The sequence below is a fragment of the Nicotiana sylvestris genome, chromosome 2 (assembly GCF_000393655.2).
Source record: "Nicotiana sylvestris chromosome 2, ASM39365v2, whole genome shotgun sequence".
Taxonomy (NCBI): domain Eukaryota; kingdom Viridiplantae; phylum Streptophyta; class Magnoliopsida; order Solanales; family Solanaceae; genus Nicotiana; species Nicotiana sylvestris.
Window position 1 is genome coordinate 110,243,074 of NC_091058.1, and position 23,368 is coordinate 110,266,441.

Here is a 23,368-nt window from a genome sequence, read left to right on the forward strand (position 1 = left end):
TAAGTTTCGTTGAAGGTTGTCAATTTAGGATTAAATACGGTCCGAGTCATAATACCCGGTATTTATGGACTAATACCATACAAGGTATCATATGACCGTGATAATATGATATATAAAGTATATTAAAAATAAGTAGAATTTTAAGTAATTTAAGACAATTCTTAATTACATGGGTAATTGGTTAATTACCGAATAGCATGACATTACCTAATAAACGGAGAAAGATTTACATTTCCCACCCCACCCCACCCCACTTGGCTGCAAGGGGGCTAACCAAACAAATGACTAAGGTAATTTGGTATTAGGTCGCAGTAAATTATGTAAAGTCTTCCTCTTTCTTATCCTTGGATTTTTTTCACAACTTTAAGGATTTAATCTATGCTCTACAATATCTTATTGGGACTTGATTAAAATACGCTAATTGGGAAACATATCCTCCTGTGAATGATTTTTATATTGTATGCATACATGGCTGCATGTTTCATATGGTTAGTAGCTCTGAAATAGCTATTGCATGAATCATGATATAAGTTTTCTGATTTGGCACATTAGATTTGACCTTTGGTTTAGATTTGTTAAATTTAATATCCATGATCTAAATTCCGAGTAGCTGCTTGGTGCCTCTTCATAATGTGTGCTATGTAGAAATACGAGTTTTTCCTGTGGAAGAGAAGACTTGGCTACAACTTTTAAAATTTTGGTAAGGATGTAGGTCTAATGCAGGTACATTGCATCGAATTAGAAAACCTTCTTTTCTATTTTCTGACTTGGTAATCATAAATTATACACTCTTTATGGTGTAGAATTTGTCTTCATTGTTATAGGTGCACTCACTGTTAGTATGCCATAGTTGAAGATAACTTTTCTAGTAGACAATAAAAAAATTTATTATTTTTGGAATATTTTTTTTTATTTTTTTCTTATGAGTTCTACAATAAACGGAAGATTGATATCTAGTTGTGTATGTATTGAGGAGCAGTCATTGAAAGTCAGCATTTAATATATAAGCTACTTTACTTTGATTGGGAATTCATGCCTTAAGGATAATTCTCTTGAATATGATCCAAGTTCGAACATTTATCTACGACCTTCTCGAGTTCTTATGGGCAATTAAGGTATGTCAAGGCTAAGCTCTTCCTTCATTTTGCATGATCTCGTAATTACACTAGTTTGATAATGAGACAAAGAAAAATTCATATTCCGGAATTTACGTATATTTTCCTAGTCTTATAAGTGATAATATTCTCCTTATCGGGACTATGTGTAGAATGTGCATGTGAGATATCGTCTGCCATTTAAGATCAACAATAACTGGCGTAAAGTAGTTTAGTAGTGCTCCAAAACCAACAAAACATATGTCCTTCCCATGATTGATGACTGATGAGTGGTTCCGAGGCTCTTACATATATGATTTACTCTTGGGAGTCTGAACGTGATGTTACTTCAATATCATGGATATATGTAGTAGATTCTTATTGCAAAAAGTAATATGACAACATTGTTTCATGGGAATGGAGTCATTCCATTAATACTATCATGGAGAGCTAGAGCGACTGATTCGGGATAAAGATACAATGTTTCATAGCTTACAATCTTTAACATTTTTAAAGTTGTGCCACATTGAGATTATAATGGCTCTAGATGGATTATTGAATTTCTACTATTTCTATTTTTCCATTAAGTATTTTTTATAAACGTACTTCTCATGCATTGTATTCATTCACACGTGCATTTACCCATGACTCAGACGGCGTTATATACGTACCACCACCTGATCAGCTGGTATACGATGATGATTTTGCCCACAGTGGTTGAAATAATATGATGGGATGCCCTCAGAGGCTTTATAATGTTATGTACATACAGACCTATGCATTACATGACATTCATACGCATATGCATGATACTATAAGTATTTCATGAATTATAGGTTTTCTTCATGTATGTTATTCTTATGATTCAGCAAATATTATTCATGTTTATATCTTAGTCGCATGCTTAAGGATGTTCGACGAGTCCTCCTTGTCCCATTTGATATCAAATAATCCTAGAGGCTTTGTAGACAGAGGTTAAGTTTGTACAGTATGTCAGAGGCCTTGATGGACCATATATATTCATATTTTAAGAAAAAATGGTTCAGTGATACAGTACTTGTCGCGCCCCCTTTTTTCCTCCGCGGAGAAAGTCCGGGTTTCAACATTCATGGGGGTAATAACTCATTCTCTTTTGGAATTTGGGTTTTGAAGAGCCGCCACCTAACAGATTACGGTGCGTTAGGGCACCCAGAGCGATTAACCCTTGGATTGGTTTGCACTACCAGAGATTTAGGGTAAGGGCTCGAAATAACCTAGAGGGGAAGGTGTTAGGCACCCCTCTTGGTCCACAATGGTGGGTCCCGGCTGAACTTATATTTATGAACTGGTCCATTAACAGATAAATAGTTTTAAATACATAATTACAAATAAGATCAGATTTTGGACATTACATGACTCAAATAATGAGACAAAGGAAAAGCTTAAACAAACTATATGGAAAGTAAAGGGAATTTGGGAAGGAGGGGTCCTAGGTTGGTTAGCCTACAGGATCACCCTACACAATGCCCGGTAAACACTCCTCAATGAGGGGCTACATGTGACATTAGCGCATAGTCATCATATCATGTTCTACCCAAATCCCTCCCCTTGGTCATAGCCTAATACGTTCTAGTAACCTTGACAATGTCCTACGCGTGCACTACCCGTCCCTTCCTCGTGGCCCTGGAGGTATTTTAGGACCTCTATTCTTTAGACAGTTCTAGACTTTCCTAAGGTCTTAAAAGGATAAAAATCTAGGCGTCAATCAAGAACAGTTAGGAGTGCATTTAAAGAAACAAGTTATAGGCTCACAGTTACCTCCTCAAACATAACAAATAAGTGCACGTCTTCAAATAACACTCAAATACTTAAGAGAAAATCCTAGAACATGATATCTAGGTGAGAAGGAGTTATATAGTGTTGAATTAGTATAATATGTGAAAGATCCTATTCAACTTGCCTACTGATTAAACCTGTTAAATCTGAACAGCTTTAAGTAGCAAAAATACAGTTTCAGAGTTGCAGAATTTAAACGCCCTATAGGCTTGCCTAAACGCAGAACAGTAATGTCCTAAGAGCATAATAACTACGTTGATGTAGTAAAACAGTGAACAATTTTTTAACGGACTCTTGAATTCCTATAGGCATGTTGTCTAGTGTTAGTAAATTAAGGCAGTGCTTAAAAAAATCATTTAAGGAAACAAACAATTGATTAGGCCTGTTTCAAAGCCAACTAACATGAATTAGACCGACTTTTTTAAACTAAGTTGATTTTAAGTTCTATAAGCGGAATTTCTGATTTTAAATCCTATAAGCATGATATCTAATTGTTAAAAGTTGATGTCAGTGAGACAGATGTATATGCATGCAGTAGCGGAAATTGAACTCATTCACTTTACTCTATAGGCACGGTATCTACTTATGAAGTTGATTTTTAAACCTATAGGCATGGCTTCTGATATTGAATCCCTTTAAATCCTATATAGGCATGGTTTCTAGTATGGTAAAGCAAATATTGCAAGTATATTAACACGATCCTACAGGCATGGTATCTACCCGAGTTACCCCACTAATCACCCCAATGTTATTTACAAATAATTATTACAGACCAGCTGAATAAATTACATAAATAATAAAGAAAAGAAGAAGTTAACTATAGGGAGCCTGAAGTAGGCCCAAATGATTTCTCAAGCCTTCAATAGCCTCAAATGCCAAATTCCATGACAATATCATTTTCTAGGTGTGTCAGAGTTCCCTAAGGATCTCAAGAATCCCGGGCAGTGCTCACACCTATACTTTATAATCAGAATTGAGTAAGTGCAATGTGAAAGAGTCAGTTTCAGTGCATCAGAGTTCAGAGGGATCTCGTAGGGATACCAAGGCAGTCACACACTGGAGGGGCAGAACTTAAGGATCTAAGAGTAGAGTGGGAGTGCTTAACATGGTTTTGAAAAGGTTTTAATAGGAAAGCAGTATTTGAAAAGACTCAATAGTTTTATAAATAAGAGAATTGTTCAGTAAAATAGTTTTTGACAAGAGTTGTATGATCACACAAACAACAGGTTAAACATAGAGCCAAAACAGGTGTAGCAACACTCGAATACCAAACCTTCATACAGGGGGTAATTGGGGCTGGGAACACACAATACAAGTAGACAGAAGTCTTTGCAATTAAGGGGGTAGCTAATAGTGCAAACAATAGGACATGGATTTAGGGGTGCTAATCAGAACATAGTTACATAATCAGAGATGCTTTAGGGGGTTCATGGGATTAGGGATAACTAATGTTACAACATAGTAAGAATTTCAGAACCAACCTAGAATCAAACAACTTAGAGTAACAAAATTACTTTGCAAAGAAAGGTTCATAGTAGAGACCAAGTAAACCAGCATTCAAAAATAAGGTAGACTCAAATTTAAACAGACTACTAGTTCATAAGACATGTTGATCCTAGAAGTCATAAGACATAACTAGGTGAAGTAATAAGTCAATTACATGTTGAACAACAAAACAGTAGATAAAAACAGATTAGGAATATGATAAACTGAAGCAATAGGAAAGACATTGGTTTGAAAGCTTGAATTTAAAATCAGAACATACCAGTAAAGAGAGTAAATGAAAGGTAAAGAATAAAAGAGTGTAATGATTAGCCTTGGCTTGAAGTTGGCTAATTCAGTAGCTATAGTAAGTAACAAAGAAGCATAAAAGCTTTTGAATGTATGAGAGATATACACTAATGTGAGTTCGTGTTTAAGACTGTTGAAGAGAGCCATATATATATTAATTTGAAAGCTAGGTAAAATAAGGTAAGAATCAAATTGTTCAGTAATTATAGAACTCAGAGTAAAATCAGTTTGAGTCCTCCCTTGATTAAGGGAATTAGTTCAAACGGTAAAGAGCAGGTGACAAGTAAGGAAAGAAATTATTCAAAGCTGGAATATAACAAATAAGGAAAGACTTCAAACAGTGCAAGTATAGAATAGGTAATTAGGGCTAGGTTCAGAAAGTTCTAATTAAAGAAATAATCAATAAGAATCAAGTAACAATGCAGACAAGGTAAGGGAAAATTAATTAAGGCAAGCAAGTCAATCTGATTGAGTAGAAAGGTAAGAATCGAAGGCTTAAGGGAAAGTATTCAAATCAACCCAAGAAATAAGGAATTCGGAATATTACATAGCTCAATCAAAGAGAAAGTCATGAAAAGAGTCAGCATGTTTAGCATATAAATAAGGTAAATATGGATAGTCAAGAATCGACACGTAACTCTAGCAAAAATAAAAGTTAAACAATGCGGGTTCAATGAGAAAGAGGCAAGTCTTGATGTGAACAGTCAAGATGAACATAAGCTCATAGAATCAGTGAAAGTTTAGACTAAGAAACTCAGTAGAAGCATATCAAGGCAAGACAGTCACGAAAATCACAAAACTCAAAACGAGAACCGGTCAGTCATGCTAATACTCAAAAATCAAACGAAGAACCCTAAAAAAATTAGGGCTTTCAGCATAGGCGAGTTAAAGTTGTAGAAGACTCATAGAATCAGTCAAAATATGTGAGAAATAGAAGTTTAAACACAAAGAATCATTTAAACAAAGTTTTTTAAGAAGAAATTCTGAAAACCCTAATTTTAGAAGAAGATAAACACTTGAAATCACACGATTCTTGTAAAAAAAACCTCAAGAATAGTGTAAAACACTCAAGAAATAAACTCAAATCGTCCTAGATCTATACAGATTTAGGAGGTATAGAAAAGAAATTAGGGTTTCGAAAGAGACTCATATAGAGATGAAGAAACTTGTTTAGAAATTCATAGATCGTAGCAAATATAGAACGACTTCGCTTGAACAGGAACAAGCAGGAGATGAACCCTAGATGCAAGTCGGCATGGCCCTGGTCTCTTGAGGACCTTAGAAAAGGCAAGAATGGCATGAGAGAAGCCATTGGAGGCTTGAGAGACGATGAGAGGTCACCGAAGATGGCCGGAGATGGGATATTGGCGTTTGAAGATTAGGGTTAGGTTGAGTGTATTTTGAGAGCAGAGAGGATTTTAGGGCGGCGGGGTGGTATGTAGAATGAATTAGGTTTTGGGGGTATTGGTCGGTTTAATTAAGGAAAGGGTGAATTCGGGCCGTTAATCTCGAAGATCAACGGCCAAGATTGAGGGGGCCTGGGTTGGGTAAATGTATTTGGGGCTTGGGTCGGGTAATTTAATTAGGAATTGGGCTGGGTATTGGGATTGGGTTGGGTTGAATTTAGGCTGAAATTGAAATATAATAGGCTAAGTTTTAAATATCCACTTTCAGTACTATATAATTTATAAAAAATAATAAAATAATTTCTAAAAGTATTTCGTGTACTGAAAATGATTAAAAATAGTTGTTTAACATTTTAAAAATATAAAAGACTCTTTTATGCATTAATAACGTACTTGTGCATCAATAAGGCTAGTATTGCAATTATATGCAAATTGGCTTTAAAATATAAATGCAATTATAAAAATGCACAAAAATATTTAAGCAATGTTTTGGCATAAATATAGAATTTAGATTGCTAAATCACCACAAAAATAATTTGAAGGGTAATTATTGGAGATTTTATGAGTAAAAAGGGAGGAAATAAATCAATTTGAAGCCCTTAAAAATTATAGAAAAATATATGCATATATGCTATTTTGAAAGTATATTTATGTATTAAAAATATATATGAAAAAATTGGGTATCAACAGTACTTTCCACTTACAATTTTATTTTTAAGAGATGTGGCCATGCTGGCCCACGATAGTTATAAAAGGAATGAATGAGATACAGGGTGGTTTGCTCGGGCCACTACGGCACCGGGTGTCAGCCACGCCTCCCCAAGTTCGAGGCGTGACTCAATTCCACAAGAAAAACTAGAGATTATAGGTCAAAATCCGAAATTAGCTCAAACCCGGCCCCCGATCCACGTCTCAAAATCTGACAAAAGTCACAAAAACCGAAAGCCCATTCACTCATGAGTCTGACCATACCAAATTTACTCAAATACGATAACAAAATCCCATTCAAAACCTCAAAATCCATCTCAAGAACACTTCCTCTTTTTTCCCAATTTTCCACCCCAAATCACGAATTAAATGGTGGAATTAAAGACATAATCACAGAATTTGACCAAAATTAGATAGGAATCACTTACCTTAATCACCCATGTAAGAATCTCTTCAAAAATCGCCTTCTACCGAGCTCCCACTTCAATTTTATGATATGAACTCCAAAACCCTCGTTTTGAATCTTTTAAATCTGCCCAGACACGTTTTCATCGCGAACGCGACCGTCCTCTCTCGTTTGCGTAGACCAACTCAGACTGCCCCTTAGCTTTACTCTTCGTGAACGCAACCAACGCTTTGTGAATGCTAAGCTTTACAAACTCTGACCTTCGCGAACGCGACCCATATCTCGCAAACACGTAGACCAAGGACCTGGGGTCCCCAACTGCCTCACTCCTCTTCGCGAACGCGACATCACTCACTCGTTCATGATTCACACACAGCCATAGCTTCGTGTTCGCGTCCTCTCTTCGCGATTGTGAAGAATAAAATCTCCCCAGCTCACAAAAACTCTTCGCAAACGTGAGGCTCCTCTCGCGAATGCGTAAGAGAAAGCCAGAAAAATACACCAACAGATATCAGCCATCAATCAAAGTCCAAAAATGATCCGTTAACTACCCGAAACTCACCCGAGGCCCTCGAGACCTCAACCAAACATACCATCAAGTCCCAAAACATCATATAAACTTAGTCGAACCCTCAAATCACCTCAAACAACATCAAAAACACAAAATTCACGCGGATTCAAGCCTAATGAACTTTGAAATTTTCAAATTCTACAAATGATGCCGAAACCTATCGAATCACGTCTGATTGACCTCAAATTTTGCACACAAGTCGTAAATGACACCACGAACATACTCCAACTTCTAAAAATTCAATCTGACCCCGATATCAAAAAGTCCACTCCCGGTCAAACTTTCCAAAATTTCAACTTTCGCCAATCCAAGCGTAATTCTACTACGGACCTCCAAAATAGAATCCGGAAGCGCTCCTAAGTCTAAAATCACCTAACAGAGCTAAGGGAACCATCAAAATCTAAATCCGAGGTCGTTTACACATAAGTTGACATATGATCGACTTTTCTAACTTAAGCTTTCAATTAAGAGACTAAGTATTTCAATTCATTTCGAAATCACTCCGGACCCGAAACAGCTAATCTGGTAAGTCATAATACAATTGTAGAATCCAAAAGAAGTAGAAAATGGGGGAACGGGGCTACAACTCTCAAAATTACAAGACGAATCGTTACAAATAGCCAACAAAGAAAGTGCAACAAATGAATAAGATATGCAGAAATAACACACACACCAGAGAGAGAGAGAAGCAAAATAAATTTGGAAAACATGCATACATGTTCATCTTGGAAGATCATGTTCAAGTATTTTATCTTTCTTTCTGAAATCTCTCTTGGTCGACATATATCTACAACTTGCACCTTGGACGTCCAGTTTGGTGTATTAGGAGTGATTGCACATATACCAAGTCTCTCTGTCATTGTTTCGTGCAATCTGGAAAATGATTAATAATAAGTACACGATAAAATAACAAATAAAAAATACAAGTAATAACTTATGTAATAATAGCTTTTTTCGAGTCAATCAAAATACTTAGGAGAATGCATTTTTGATAATTTCACTATATACTACATTGTAAGCAGAATGGTCATCATGATTATCTACTGTTGCAGGTCGGATTAACATCTTTACACAGTCTGAGCTTGTTGCTCTTGATAAAGCAACATAAAGTTGGCCGTGTGAAAAGACAGGTTCACGTAAATAAATTCCTACGAAATCTAGTGTTTGACCCAGAGCTTTGTTTATAGTAATTGCAAAACATAATCGAATTGGGAATTGTGTTCTCTTAAATGGAATAGGTAATTTTTCATCTTGTGAAGATAATAATGGTATTCGAGGAATGAAATCATGTTTGCCTTTTAAGTCACCACTTGCAATTTTAGCACTAATAACATGAGGTTTGAAATCAATACAAATTAAGCGAGTATCGTTACATAAACCCTCGGAAGGATTTAAATTGCGCAGTAGCGTAATTGGACAATTTTTCTTTAGAACTAACTTGTATAGAGGTAGACCAACAAGATTCAAAGTATGCAAAAAATCTTCAAATTGGCTTTGATCTTTTGGCTCTACAGTTTCATCAATTCCTATGAATGTCATAGCAGTTTTAGGAAACTAATCTATGAACATCTGATTAATTTCATTCACAAAATTATTTTTGGTTGTTAAAATAGCACAAGATGTAACTGAGGAGGTGTCATAAATGAGTGCATCTAAATTGGGATAAATAGTTTTGAACAGAATAGAATATGTAATAATTCTTTCTCATTAGTAAATGGAATGAGGAAAGATTTTGGAACTTCAATTTTTCCATGTTCATTAACCTTTTCTATTCCATCTCTAACCCTTAATAAGTACTCACAAAAGGCAAGATCTTTTCTTGCACACATATTTTTTGATAATCGAAACTTTTTAAGGTGATTCCAGATGTCTGAATATAATAAGCTTTCATAAATGAAATCTTCTTTCGTCCCGCTTTGTACAACTGGCAAAGTCTATCTGAAATCACCTCCGAAAACAATGACTTTACCACCAAAGAGTGGATCTTTGTCCATCTCTCAAGAGTAAATCAAAAGTCTCGACAAATTTTTTCTTTGCTATTGGCACCTCATCCCATACTATTAGTTTTGCATCTCGGATTAAAGATGCAAGTGAACTTTGTTTACTTGTATTGCAACTATAATTTTCACTTGTATCAATAGGAAGTTTAAAATGGGAGTGAGTAGTCCGGCCACCAAGAAGTGCGGAAGCCGCAACACTAGAAGTTGTTGTAGCTAAAGCTATAAATCCCTTAGATCGTACAATAGCTAGTAGAGCACGGTATAAGAAGCTTTTTTCTGTTCCTCCAATATTATCAATAAAAAAACCTCCTGATCTATTTGAAAATATTCTATCAAGGATGGCATCATATGCTGTAAGTTATTCTTTATTTAGTTTTTTGAATAACAACAAATCTTCTTTAGTGACAATTATGTTTCGCTCTAAATGGATGTCTCTAGCCTCTTGTGTTATTGTGGAAGATGCAGAAGATGTGAAAGTTTATAATATGAGTTTAAATTCATTTATACTCTATCTCATTGAATGTAATATATCCTTTATATGATTTAGGACCAAATAACGAATGTTGTTTGTTTGTATGTTTGGTATAATTGAGAAATCTTCTGACATGGAGCTTTCAAATCGTTCCCATGATTCTCTTAGATTAGCGGGGTTACAATATACTAATAGCATTTACAAATAAACGTCTTAGACTGTATGGCATTTGGTAATTAGTAGCTTCATACATACAATCAATTAAGTTATTATCACAAGCTATCAATCTTTTTTTTCTGCGGATTCTCTAAATGTGTTGCAATGCTTTCCATTTACAGTTTTGAGATCTTTGTATGATTTTGGGCCTCTTATTTTCATCAATAATAGGCGAAGGTAGTATCTCTCCCCTTCTGTTGGATGACATGTGACAATACGTCCAATAGCATAACCTTGTTATCTTGGTGACCACATTTTATCACTCACTGACCATACGAAGTGTTCTGAAAATTCTGTGTACAATAACTGAAGCTCTTTAGCACGCTTATTTGTTTCATTCATTGTAAATAATTCTGTTAACATTATTTTCTTAATTGCAGGATTATTTAAAATTGTGTTAGACTTGCAGTTGTCTTAAAGGAGACAAATTGTTGATTCTCAAGATGTAGTTGAAGATGGTAGATATTGGGAGTCATTTCACTGATAGAAAAGGCAAACAAATGCCACATAGCCTCCGGTGCTGACACCCATCTGTCATATCTATATTCTCTGGTTTCATCAATTTCTATATTGGTATCATTACTGTGTACGTTGAAAGCAATTTTATCATGCCCTTTACAAATGTATTTGTTGATATAGTAAACAACTTTAACATCCGATCAAATTTCAACATTCATGTGACAGTTAAACTTGCTCAGTAGATATGGATTGTAAGGAACAGCCCATAAATTGTCAAGATATTGGCTTCTAACTTTGACAAAGTTTCTGATATCTCGCCTTCTATAAATTGGATATGAATTCTTACCTTTAGATGTTTCGTTGGCATAATCTCTAGGATATTTAAATTTATATTGTCTCATGTTTTTCATGCATGGACTTGTAGGATTTAACACAAGGACCATGCATCATATTCTTAACAACCAAAGAATGTGAATGACTATTTGTATTACCATCTGGTAGTTCGGCACAAACAACTTTATCATAAGCCTCAGGTGTCAATAATTTATACTCGTCAGCAAGTATAATAAGGAAATGATGTATCGACCCGGCTGGTCGTTTTGTGAATTATAGCCATGTTTCCCCCATTTTCACTTCTTTATGTGTTATTCAGCTGTATTGTGTCGTATCGAGTGGTTGTGGAGTGGAATGAGACACTTAGTCTCTTATTTAGAAGCTTAAGTTGGAAAAGTCAACCGGGTGTTGACTTATGTGTAGAAGATCTCAGATGTGAGTTCTGATGGTTCGGTTAGCTCCGTTCGGAAATTTTAGGATTAAGAGCGTGTTCGGAATGTAATTTGGAGGTCCGTGATAGGATTAGGCTTGAATTGACGAAACTGGAAATTTGGCATTCTCCGGTTGGCAGTGGAAATCTTGATATCGGGGTCGGAATGGAATTTTGGAAATTGTAGGTCCGTAGTGTCATTTGTGGCATGTGTGCAAAATTTCAGGTCATTCGGAGGTGATTTAGTGGGTTTCGACATCGTTTGCAAAATTTGGAATTTTGGAAATCCTTATGCTTGAATCGGGGAGTATTTGGGTGTTTTAATATTGTTTTGAGTGATCCGGAGGTTCGACTAAGTTTGTATGTTGATATGTGACATGTTGGTAAATTTGGTTGAGGCCCTGAGGGGCTCGGGATGATTTCGGATGGTTATCAGAGAATTTGGAAATTTGGTAAGGTAGTTGAAGCTGCTGATCTGTCATAACCGCACCTGCGGAGTGGGGACTGCATATGCGATGCCCGCAGAAGCAAAAAAGTAACCGCAGAAGCGGCCAAGGCCAAGGAAGCCAAGAACCGCAGGTGCGGAAGGAGGAGCGCACCTGCGAGATCGCAGGTGCGGATATTGGACCGTAGAAGCGGTTATAGGCGGTTAAGTGAAAACCGCAGATGCGGTTGATTTGACTGCAGAAACGGCCCTGCAGATGCGTGAAAATGGGCCGCAGGTGCGAGATGCTTGGGCAGAAGGTATTTAAGAAGCCCTTTGCGAATTTTCGGGTATTCTTCACCATTTCTATCCGGATTTTTTTAGGGTTTTGAAGAGGGAATCAAGGGGATACTCATTGAAGTAAGTTATTTGAGCTTAATACTTGTGATTTTGGTAATTTTCAATTGATTAAACCTGACATTAATAGAAATTAGGGATGAAATTTAGGGGTTAGGGCTTGAAAATTGGAGAGTTTAATTTGAGGATTTGAGAGACCATTTGACCTCGGATTTTGATGGTTTTGATATGTATAGACTTGTAAGTGAAAGGAGCTAGTTTTATGATTTTTGTCGGATTACGAGACTTGGGCCTATGGGCCGAGTTTGGGTGAATTTCGGGATCTTTGTAGCTCGAGAGGTTTATGACTGAGTGAAACCGAGGGCCTGAAATTGTGAGGATATTGAGAGTATAGCACATGAGTTGTCTGTATAGCACGTAAGTTGTTTGTAGCACGTGAGTTGTCCGTGCAGATTCTGATATTGATACTATAGCGTGTCAGTTGTCTGTGCAGCACATGAGTTGTCCGTGCGTGTTATAGCGCTTGGGCTGTAGGAGCCCCTCCGAAATCTGCACACACCCAGTGAGCGCGGGTATCCTGAGTGAGTGATATGATGTTGTCCGAGGGGCTGTTCTTGATTTATGTTTTTGCCCGATGGGCTATTTATGTTTTCATCATTTTTACTCATTATTCATCATTTTGTTGGAAAAGTTATTGAAAGATGTTTTTAGACAGTTTTATTGGAATTGGATTTTTAAACGGGGTAAATTGACTCACATAATGATTTGAAAGCATGTTGTACCTACTGGAATTTCATGATGTAGATTTTATGTGTTTCCTACTGCTCAATATTTATTCTCCTTTATTACTTACTGAGTTGACATACTCACATTACTCCTTACACGCTGTGTGCAGATCCAGGAATTACTAGACGTGCTTGCGATTGTTGATTTTTTATCTACCGTGAATTTGTGGAGTTAGCAAGGTAGCTGCATGGTGATCACAGCCTTGCTCTTCTCCATCCTATCTTCCTTTAGCTGTTATTAGTAGTTTATCCCAGATTGTATTAGTCTTGGCATTTTTAGACAGTTTTTAGTAGATGCTCATAACTTGTGATACCCCGATGTCGGGCTTTTCTTTCCGCACTTTGTTATTCAGACTTATATTATATCGTTTTGTTAATTATTGGCCTAAAGTAATCTTTATTTTGAAATATCGGGTTGTTTTGATAGAAGAGTCGGCTTGCCTAGTTCCATGTTAGGCGCCATCACGACCTAGTAGATTTAGGTCGTGACAAATGAGCATGAGGAATACCTCATTTTGGAATTCTATGGAGTACATAAAAGCAGCGACTTTTCAAAATATACACTTTTTAATTATATCTGACTTAAGCTCTTCTACCTTTGCTTTAAATATGCGACTCACTAAATTCGGTCTGTTTTGTACTTTACCAGTTAGTAGTAATAAATCTTTTATCTCTGGCCATAAAGGATTACATGTCACCGTTAGAAAGATATCAGGTTTTCCAAAGTTTTGTACTAATTCAATGGCATCCATATATCGACGTCGCATATCTCTTGGACCTCCAGTAAAGCTAATAGGAAGGAATGTTTTTCTGCCAATATTTAAAGCTTCTCTTTCGCCTAGTCTTAGAAAATCAGTAAGTCCTTCTAAAATGGCAAATTTTTGGCTTTGTTATCTCTGGGGTGCGGTTATTTATAAAATGGTAAATTTGTCCTTGAACTCTAAATGTATAGACACCTTGAGTTGTTTTTGCTAATTCCTTATCGTACTTTACTCCAAGTGAAGTAAATGCGAACATGTTGTTGTATGTTCTAATATAAGTATGGAGATGATTGGATTCATCGTTCACGCCAAAGTAAAGGCTTTTTAACTCAGAAGGTAGGCGTTGTGAAACTAATTTTACTGAACTATTACTACAACAAAAGCTAGGAGTTTCATATTTAAATCTTCTAGCTCCGCAGAATTTACAATTCGGAACCCGTTTTAGAACGGAAGGACAACTGGATAGCTGGTTGATATTCCAGCACCCCACATGTGTTAAGGTGTGTCCTGCAACATTATAAGTAGTTAAGTTTTCATTATATGTTCCTGATGTCAAGCATGTAATATACAGGCAGCACCTCAAAATATGTTAACTATTTGAGGTAGCCTAAAATGCCGAAAGTTAATGGAATATTACAGTTCAATTCAACCAACCATTCTGGGAAGGTAGCAGCTTGTCCTGGAATCATCCTTTGAGATTCGGAAGAAGAATGACTTTGATCGGAAGGATTGGCGGAAGAAATTTCAGAAAGACGACACTTTTTCGCAGCATATTCAGTCCGGCATCGCTCTAGAAGTGTTGCCTTTTTATCAGGTGTCATTTTTTTGTATGCGATACGTCGCCTAAGGTTTCTTTCACTATTTTTGGCACAAAGATATGGATGGCATGTCGTGTGATCAATTTGGTCTTGATCCGTCTTTCTTTTGTTAGAAGACATCTGACTTGCACGCATTTCATATAGGCCTTTTGTTAAAATCGAAAGTTTGTAAGGGTAACATTTAATCTATTCCTATAGGAACAAATATCTACATATTATAACACAAAACATAAGATAAAAGCAAGTTGCATTGTAGCTAAACAGATAATGTTATAGATCAGAAGTTGCGAAAATTACCTGGTGTAGCAATACTGTTTTTGTTATTATTATGCCTGTATTTGTAAATAATGATTCTGGAAATTAGAACGTTAGCTTATAAACGTAAATATAAATAAAACAGAAATTAATTCGAGCCCAGTGAATTCACAGTGTTTCCTTAAGGAATTTAATCCCCTCCTAGTACCCAAGGTTATGGATTATTTCCTCCCAGGATAGAAAGAATTACACACTGGTGTAGCGGTACTTCAAACCCCAGTGTTTCAATGAATACAAAGTTTGGCAGCAAATCACATTTACGGATGCTTTGTTTGTAGTTTAAACAATGCAGAACAAGGGAGGAAAACTCAGAAGTCGAATGGAAATTCTGAGAGGAAGGAATGCAAATTATAGCCAACGTTGAGTTTTCGGTGAAGAGAAGATCAATAGCTCTCAATTCTGTTTCTAGTGTGTCTTCAACAAGCTGCTTGCACCATCTATTTATAGTGCAGTTAGCTGCTAAACACGGACCCGCTGCCACTCATTTAGTGGAGCACTTGGTCATGGTGGATGGAGCACCAGGCTGCTAACTAATGGAGCAATCACTTGCTATAATGGAGCAAGCATTTGGCAATGGTGGGAGACGCACAAATCCACGGATTGGAACATATCCGTTACAAACACGGATATTATTACGTTAATATTTACTATTAACAAATAAATTTGGTCCAAAAAATTAATCAATCAATCGATTGATCGAAGCCGAAGCCGAAGCCAAAGCCGAAGCCGAAACCGAGCGATGACGATGCGAGGTTTGCCTTCTTCCTAACTTTTTAAGAGCTACATGAAGTGCATTTGTATATAAACCCACCAAACTCCTTTTCCTCTACCAATGAGGGACAATGTCTACCTAAAAGGAGAGGAAAACTTAAAATTTTACTCAAAATTTTTATTTCCCTCAATTTCCCATTCACCTTCTTTTTAATACCTTTCTATATTAAAAAGAAACTCAACAGTTTTCACTTACCCCCGGAGCAAAGTTCACTCTCAAGAGCCTGGAAAATTAGAATTGAATAACCATTATACTCTAGCTTAATCGAGGAAACGTATGCGATAATTTACGGGAAAAATATGATATATTAGTATTACTTGAGGTAAATATCATGCGTGTATACAACTGAAGGTAAAAGCAGACAGTGTTGTTTTTGGATCTAAAACCCAAATCCTTTTTCTGTTTCTGTTAGTCTAATTTAAGAACATGGAAAGCAATTGTCTAGTTGGTATCAAGAACCTCAAGGACAGTAATTTAAAAACATGGAAAGCAATTGTCCAGTTGGCATCAAGAATCTCAAATTAGCAATATATATGTTATGCCTTTTAGTAGGAAGGGATCAATTCTCTATCTTCGCGCTAGTTGGAATTGAAGCCATGGTTATCTCTAATCTTATCATTTATTAGCTATTTGAGGGCAGGAATGAAAATACAATAAATCACAGAATCAAAGATGAAGTAACTTTTCTCTTGTTGGTGGGAGAAAAGACCTCCATCGGAAATATACCATGTGCCTTCTTTACCATCTCAAAGTAAAGAATCACAACTGACTTTTCCTCTTTTATTTTTCCTTTCACGATTTCAAGCTAAACACAAAGCTCTAGAAATTTATTCTAAATTCATAAAATAATTCATTTCGTTGGTCAATCTATCGCACCATAAGTAGCGTGAATGATCGATCACAACGAAGCACCTACAAATATTTTTTCAGCGAATGGTGGTTCTTTAGACTTCTTCTAAGGTAACAATTTCAGCAATCAAACCAATTCAGTATAGTCGCAATCTCATCAGATATCAGAAAATACAATTTTGAGGAAAAAGAGAAACCTAGTTGTAGAATTATTGACATGCATATAAGCAATCAACAAAAAACTTCCCAAAAGATGGAGGGGTCCTAAATTTTATTCAAAATAGCAGATATGAAGACCAAATTTTGCAAGTAACCACTATAAATTAACTTTCACTATTCATCCCAAGACATAGCTAACACATGCAAGACATAGGATAACTCAGTCAAAATTAAGGAAGGCCAAATCCCAAAATTAGAAGATGAAAACTGGAACACATGAAGCATGAATGAAGCCACAAAAAGAGGAAGACAAAGAACAATCCTGCAAAAATCTAAATAGACAAATGCTGGAAAAAAATTAAGGGAACACCCCACTATTCCAACAAAATTACTGGAAAAAAGAAAGAGGAGAAAGCAGAAGTCACCTAAGCACAACAAAAATTAGAAGCAATATTTCATAAAAAATATCAATACTTAAAAGTCTAATGCATATTTTGCTGAAGATGGGTTTTTGTAAAGAAACATATTTCTCCATTCTTAGAATATGGTCCAAGGAGGGAAGATTCTATTTGACTACCTTTGACTCCAATTGCATGGGTTAATTATGCAGAAGATAATCAAACTTATAGTTTAATTGTAGGAAACTTATCAAACTAACTTTTCTGATATGTAAGTAACACTCCTGTTTACATTAATCATCTGTCACTGCCAAGATAGTATATTATATCAAAAAAGAAAAAAAAGTATTACTATTTAGATGTTAATCCTACCTAATTAAGAGATCGTACAAAGAAAATGCCTAACTCTTGACCCATATTTTTCTATGGATCAACCCACAGAAATTCATCTTTAAAAAAATAAAAATAGCGAAAAACTATTCAGTGTAGCATAAATTTCACTATAAACAATAAAGATAATAGAATTTTCGGCAGAAAAAGAATTCCAGCTGCCATGCATGTAGGTAATCAACAAAAATAGCCAAAAGCTCAAGATGTCCTAAATTTTATTCTGAAACAGGAGACAGAAATATGAAATTTACAGATGCTAATCACTATAAATTAACTTCCATTATTCATCTCAATGAGCTCACACATGCAAGACATAGGATAAGTCAGTCAAAATCAGAAAAGACCAAGTCTTAAAATTAGACACTGAAAAATGAAATGCAAAAAACATAAAGAAATAAAAAAAAAAAGGAAAGAGGAAAACCAAGAGGAATCCATTATAAATAGAAACAAATACATGACGAAAAAATTAGGGAAAACAGCTCATTGTTCCCGAAAAATTAAACCATAAAAGAAAGATGAGGAAGAAAAGAATCCAGCCAAAATTTTAAGCAAGGAAATAAAAGTATAAGAAGGTTTGAAGAAGGTTGGGAGAGTCATACCTTTTTCCAGTGAAGAAGATGAAGTTTCTGGACATTAGACAATGAAAAAATATAAAAGAAAGGCAATAAACGATAAAGTAAAAGGTGGAGCACGTGGAGAACAAAAGGACCTATGTGGTCCACTTTCAATGGGTGTTGTATTAATATAATGGGTCCAGATTCTAGAAATATCCATGTACTAAAACACCCTTAGTCATCCAAGGAACCTTTGCTTATTAATATGTTAATATTTTAAAGGTGAGGTTTCTCACTCTTCATGTATCTCTAGAGGCTAAGTGTCACCCCCCAAACTTGGAGAGACGTGGCCAGCACCTGATGCCATACTCGACCCGAACGTACCACTTTGTAACTATGAGCTATGCAGGGATAGCCCTCAACTTAGGCCGATTAGGCCTACCTGCAAGCTGAAAATACCAATCAAGGCCGACGAGGCCATAATTTGAATCATCTAAAAATAATGTCTTTCTCATCTGAGAGGTAAAATATACCTAAAAGATCATATACATAATTGTGCAGGACGAGAAGCCTCCATGAACGTCTACAACCAGCCATACCAAACTGAACATTTACGCAGGGTTGGAAAGGCCATAATACTGATATACCAAATATACAAGACGCGTCTACAAGCATCTAGAGATAACTTAACTGTATCATGGTTGGGACAGGGCCTCGACCTACCCATCAAACTTGTATATATAAAATGGACTCCAAGGTCTAGACATGGTAATTCCGAGGAAGTGGAGCTTACCAACCAAGCTGATGTCTGACTCTGTCTACTGGAAAGGTCTATCCAGCTTTCTATCAGGACCTGCAGGCATGAAATGAAGCGTCCATAGCAAAAGGGACGTCTGTATGAATTAATGTATCGAGTGTGTAACGCAGTACAATAACTGAAAGCTAAAACTAAACTGATAATATAATAACTGAAAGTAACTGGTAGTCAAAGATGATCTGAAGATATGCTTATCTGCTGATACTGACTCAACTCTCTCAATATAGTAAGTAAATAGTTGTCCAGCCCTATAAGGATCGGTACGTGTAACTGCTCTACTATAGTAGGCTCACTCATAGGTGCTTGGCCATACTAGGCTCGGTATCTCGGCCATTCTGGGCTCGGTCTTAGGAGCTCGGACACAGTAGGCTCGGTATTTAACTTACCAGTCGATCATAGGTTGCCCAATAAAAGTCTGCACACCATTTATAGCTAGATGGTGGTGAAAATACTATAATGCTATATATATAGACCATCTTCCATCTTGACTGAAAGAAAATAATACTTAACTGACTATAAAGCCCCGATAAGGGATAATATGAAAACTTATGAGATTAGGATAATATACATAAATTCAGCAGTACGAACTTCTCTTTATGTCTCGTTACCAAACGCATGTAGTTACAGGATCATGCCAAAATAAATGAAAGTTGTAGCCTTAACATACCTTATCACAATCTTTTCAATAACCACGTTGAACTCGTCTCGTTTTACTTTAATCTACAACAACGATAATAAGGTTATTGTTAAGCTACGAAAGATGCAACTACTCTACATCGAACGACAAGCTTATTTTATATTAAAACGGGCAGCATCTCCCCTATTTTCATTACTTTCCCAAGTTCATCAACTAACAAGAACCCATATAACCTTCAACTATATACTTTCAGCACCACAACACAAATCAATCTACACAACAATAAGTGCATAAACATCACCGACGAAACTACTATTTAACATAACGAGCGACAAGCTCAGATTGAATCCATTTTGAACCCTTTAACCCCAAAGCCATTCATTCATTAACTTAACAATATATCCAGCATAATATTAGTACAATGGGAGGACTTCTAATCTCATATTCATCTCCTAATTCACCCTCAAACAACCCAGTAATCCAAGAACAACAACAAATTTAACTTTTCATTGTTATATTGTCCTTTCTCTTTATATTCTCAGTACTAGAAGCAAGTTCGACATGTAGAATATATATTAATAACAATAACATCATAAAAAGTCAGTTTTCAAGGTTTCCGACCATTTAAAGTTCATGGAAACAACCTTTCCAAAACAATCCATTAAGAACAATAATATCTCAAACTATTTCAAGTCTCCTCTTATAGTGTCTTGCTCAAATAATGCAACCAACATACAAATAACTTCAAACACATGTAGTAGGTTGTTATACTCATCTTAAGAAGTAGTAACAACTTGAAATTTCAGCTAAAACACAGTTCACAACTATCCTCAATGACAACACAACCTCAAGAGGTATTGTTCTTCACTAGAACTAACTTTTAATGGTAAAATATGGTATACTCACTTGTATTCCCCTTAAAACACTTATGGTATCTATTCAGGAGGGTTAGGAGGTGTGCAGGAATGAAGCGGGGTCGAAAAATGAGAAATGAAGGTCGTCCAAATCGTTTTTAAAGTAAAGTAGGCCGACCACCGCCTAAATGGGTCCCAATGGAAGTTGCTTGCGCAGTCTTGCGAAAATGTGAATATCTTGCTACTCCAATGTTGTATCGACAAATGCTTTAATGCATTAGAAACTAGACTCGTAGATCTTCAATTTGGTAGGCAGATCATCCTGTAATTCCAGGTATATTGGAGAAAAGCTTAGATGCATTTGACCTAATTTTCAGCACATTATGAATGTAACTTGTGATAACTTTTGTCAACTTTTGTTCCACAACTCGCTTGACTTCAAAATATAATACACGACTATAATACGACTAAAATAACTCATAACATAACCCTCTTTATAATGTTAAGCCCCAAGCCTTACCCTAAAAGTACATATTATAACATTCCCAACTTGTCGACTTTCGATGAAACTTATTCTCTTCAATTCGTTTAGCTTCTAAGCCTTTCAACCCTCTTGGTACTTGTTATTCATGATCTTAAATATTTGTAATTTCCACGGTAACATGGTTAACTTACTTTATGTACTTTCAAAGATGATCTCATTTTCGAGCTTACATCAATTGACTTACGATGTACTCTCACGTACAAAAATATGGAGTGTAACACTAACGTTTATGTCCTTCTCCGAGTAGTCTTTTGGATATTATTCTTTTGGTATAGGTCCTGTCAACCCCCCCCCCCCAACCCAATCACCTCAGGTTAGTATAGACCGGGTGTATGAATTTAATACAAAAAAACGAAAATAAATTTACCTTTTTCTTTTTTGGTGCTCTGACGTCTTCTAATGATGTTGTGCTATGTTGCACTTCAATTGCCGTTACCATCTAAATTACTTGAAATTCGAAGTCAAAAATGTTATCCATCTTCTCCGTCATATAATTAGAAAGGGGCTATACAATATTCAAGTTCAAGACTTATATAAACTTGTTACATAAAATAGAGTACCGTTGCTGTAGTATTCGATGTAATACAGCAGATGATGTAAGTAGTTTATCTTAAGAATGATGTTGACTCCATCTAATGCCAGATCTTCTAAGTTCTAGCGAAGACAATTTTAATCGTTGATATTTTGTCATGATAACAAAAGTCAAGACCGATCATGATTTCACGTGGAGTTATTTCGAAGAATCCAAGGTCTACACATAGATAATTTTATGTCGCTCTTTTACAGAAATTAAAAGGGGTTAACATTTTTAATTTATGACTATGATGGACAAATAACAAAATAGAGCTATAACATAGTTTTCTCATAATTTAATTTGAGACGTCATAGAATCTCTATATTTTTAATTAGTCAATTCAAATTATTTCCATTACAAACAGAAACAATACCAGTATTTAGGACAAGGTAGTTATTTAATACTAGTACTAATCACAAGGATACTAATACTAGTAATCTCTTAGAGAAATACAAAAGACATACTACATTAGAACTGAAAGTGAATTAACATTTTCGAAGAAATTAAAAGAAAATTACCAATATTTAGGACGAGGTAGTTATTTAAACCACAAGACGAGAAATTGCTAACAACGGAAAGTTGGAGCTAAAAACAGAAACAACATAAAATTGAGGGATCAAAAGTGGAAAATTATCTCCGGACTAAACACAGTAGTAGAGCTATGGGGCATTTGCATCTATACCCGCTTTTTGGGTAATATTTTAACTTGTGCCCGCTTTGCAAAAAAAATTGCAAACGTACCCCATTTTTTCGCGTAACTTCAGCATACAGGGCTGAAGTAGTGAAGGCAATCACGCAAAACTTCAGCATTTTAGTAGACGGGCCTGAAGTAGCAAATGTGCTGAACCAAGTGTGTTGAAGTTTTTGTTTGTAATTGTTGAACTTAAGCATCGTAGCTGAAGTTTTGTTCTCTATTTTGCTGAAGTTTTTGTTTGTAATTGCTGAACTTAAGCATAGTAGTTGAAGTTTTGTTCTCTATTTGCTTAAGTTTTTGTTCGTAATTGCACTAAATAAGCTGAAGTTTTTTTGTCCTGGATTCATTAGTTTTGTCATTAAGCTTTTTCAAAAACTTCGGCAAAAGATGCTGAAGTTATTTAGTTCATTTATAAAAACTTCAGCACTAAATAAGCTGAAGTTTTTTTGTCTTGGATAAGCTTTTTCAAAAACTTCAGCAGAAGATGCTGAAGTTATTTAGTTCATTTGTAAAAACTTCAGCACTAAATAAGCTAAAGTTTTTTGTCATGGATTCATTAGTTTTGTCGTAAAGTTTTTTAAAAAACTTTAGCAGAAGATGCTGAAATTATTTAGTTCATTTGTAAAAACTTCAGCACTATATAAGCTGAAGTTTTTGAAAAAGCTTTCTAACATACTAGATAAATAATCACCTTATTCTTTCGTAGTGTATTACTACTATAAAATAATCAGATTGTCAACAGTATATAAATCATAAATTTTGAAACAATAAACGTGAAAAGAACAGAATTACGTGGAAATATTCACAAATTATTGTCTACTAACTTACGTAATTATTTATAATTTATTTTTAAATAATCTGAGAAACATACTTATGACAATCATCCCATGAATTGAAGTTTTATAGCAGCACCAACATCAGCTAAGAAAGAGGAAGAAAGAAAACGAAAGAGGAGAAGAGGAGGA

General features: G+C 35.6%; 1 protein-coding gene across 1 annotated transcript; it reads right to left on the reverse strand.

Annotated features, from left to right (window-relative positions):
• Positions 1-14,288: 14,288 nt before the first annotated feature.
• On the reverse strand, positions 14,289-18,351 carry LOC104234779 (uncharacterized). Its single transcript, XM_009788412.2, has 5 exons — positions 18,329-18,351; positions 16,129-16,156; positions 15,144-15,178; positions 14,683-14,966; positions 14,289-14,535 (listed from the first exon to the last, which is right to left on the reverse strand). Exons 4-5 carry the CDS (start codon positions 14,964-14,966, stop codon positions 14,451-14,453), a joined length of 369 nt encoding a protein of 122 aa, XP_009786714.1. The 5' UTR covers positions 15,144-15,178; positions 16,129-16,156; positions 18,329-18,351; the 3' UTR covers positions 14,289-14,450.
• Between the last annotated feature and the right edge of the window lie 5,017 nt (positions 18,352-23,368).